Consider the following 2,121-nt stretch of genomic DNA (forward strand, 5'->3'; position numbering starts at 1 on the left):
AAGGCCTTGCCACATTCTTGACATTTGTAAGGTTTCTCTCCAGTATGCATTCTGTGATGCTGAGTAAGGGATGATTGCTGGCTAAAGGCCTTGCCACATTCTTGACATTGGTAAGGTTTCTCTCCAGTATGAATTCTGTGATGTTGATTAAGGTATGAGTGCCATTTAAAGGACTTACCACATTCTTGACATTTGTGAGGTTTCTTTCCAGTATGCGTTCTGTGATGTTGACTAAGGGATGATTGCTGGCTAAAGACCTTGCCACATTCTTGACATTTGTGAGGTTTCTCTCCAGTGTGGATTCTGTGATGCTGAGTAAGGGATGATTGCTGGTTAAAGGCCTTGCCACATTCTTGACATTTGTAAGGTTTCTGTGCAGTATGTATTTGACTGTGTGCGTGAAGTGATGACCCATCCTTAATGGTTTGACCACCTTCTTCACATTTGTCAATTTTCTTTGCAGTATGTGTTTGCTGATGTTGAGATAGTGTTGAGTGCCTGTCAAAGGTTTTGCCACATTCCTTGCAAATGTACCTTTTCTCTCCAGTACCACTTGTTTTACAGGTATTTAGACTTAATGATTGACTAAACATTTTTCCAGATTCGTTACCTGTGTATGGGTTCTCCCCCACACGAATCCTTTGATGATCAGCAATACTGAAGGACTGCTTCAGTGCTTTCCCACATTCATCATATTTAGAAGTAATTTCTCCCCTCTGTGTACTATTACTATTGGTACATTTGGAGTTTGGGTAAAAGACTTCCTCATCTTTATTAGATTCAAAATGGTTTTCTTGCAGAGGAGTCCTCAGACATTTGATAACATGGGATCCCTGGTTAGACTGTGTCTCAGATCCACTGTATTGAGCCAGTGTATCTCCAATGAAAACGCACTGGTAATGTTGTAGGGTCACCTCCTCTGTGAAGCACCTCCCAAATTGAGACGTCCTAGGCCTTTCATCTTCATTTTTGAATCTTTGAGTTTTAGAACTATTTGACTGAAAGGTCAATCCAATCCCACTTTCACAATGGTTCAAAGCATTGTTTTCAGCGTGGACGAGGTAACTTTCCAAATGTTCCAAATTTTCGTTGCACAAATATGTATGTTTGCATGTTTGATTGGAACTTCTGCTTACAGATGCACACTGCTTTGCACAAATAGTGGATGTAAAAAGGGCGGTTTTCCAAGATGTTTTATGTCCTTCACTGATTGTGGCCGTGAAGTTCTTGTTATGGGCAGTCCTCTCAATTGGACCACGTCCTTCATGAAATTTCTGATGCACTTCATTCTTTCTACTACTGTCCCAGTTTATCATTGAGTGTAAATTCTCAAAGGCATGATGTTTCCCTGTACCCAGTGACACATTTTGTGAAGAGGTTTCTATGCATGGTTTTGGCAGAAGGTTCTGGGTGCCATGTGAAGATATAGCTGAAAGATAGCAAATAACAAAAAAAGGAACATCATTCCAATTACTACTCTCACATGAATGTACTGACAACTTCTAATATACAACCTTCAAATCAGTCAGAGAATGTCAGGAAGATGGTTGAGAAGGATTCATCGGGAATTCATTCTTCCTTGACACAGAAACTTACATACAACGTGTTGAAGACATAGCCTAATAGATCATCCTGTAGTTGTTTAATGGTGTAGCACAAATCACATTCCTGTGCCACAAAGAATCAGGAAAGTATCCTATGAGCCAAAATTTAGAAGGAAGGACATTTAATTTAAAAGTCAAACAGAAATGATGAAAATACGATATAGCAAAAGTAGGGATAAAACAACAGGACGAGTTTGTTTTCAGAAATAACCCAAAAATTTTACAGATCTATAACACCATCAAGTAAGGATGAATAATTGAAGTTCTCCTAAAATCAGAAGTGAAGAAGTAACGCGACACAGTACATGTGATATAGATATAAAAATAATTATAATTGGCACAAAGTATAATTACATGCTAACAAATAGGTATCCAAAAAAAAAAAAGTACCTATTTCAAGAAAAGGTATAACCTACCTGACATCATCATGGAGAAAAGAACATAATGAAAGAGGAGACTGGGTGGCTTAGTTGGTTGAGCGTCCAACTCTTGATTTTGGCTCAGGTCATGATCTTAG

At 38.6% G+C, this 2,121-nt stretch overlaps 1 protein-coding gene across 1 annotated transcript; it reads right to left on the reverse strand.

Moving 5' to 3' along the window:
- Positions 1 to 178: 178 nt before the first annotated feature.
- On the reverse strand, positions 179 to 1,316 carry LOC125917759 (zinc finger protein 254-like; the record flags this gene model as incomplete). Its single annotated transcript, XM_049623868.1, has 1 exon — positions 179 to 1,316. A coding segment is annotated over exon 1 (1,138 nt), but the record flags the coding sequence as incomplete, so codon positions are not given.
- Between the last annotated feature and the right edge of the window lie 805 nt (positions 1,317 to 2,121).

Source organism: Panthera uncia, unplaced genomic scaffold (assembly GCF_023721935.1).
Source record: "Panthera uncia isolate 11264 unplaced genomic scaffold, Puncia_PCG_1.0 HiC_scaffold_2367, whole genome shotgun sequence".
Taxonomy (NCBI): Eukaryota; Metazoa; Chordata; class Mammalia; order Carnivora; family Felidae; genus Panthera; species Panthera uncia.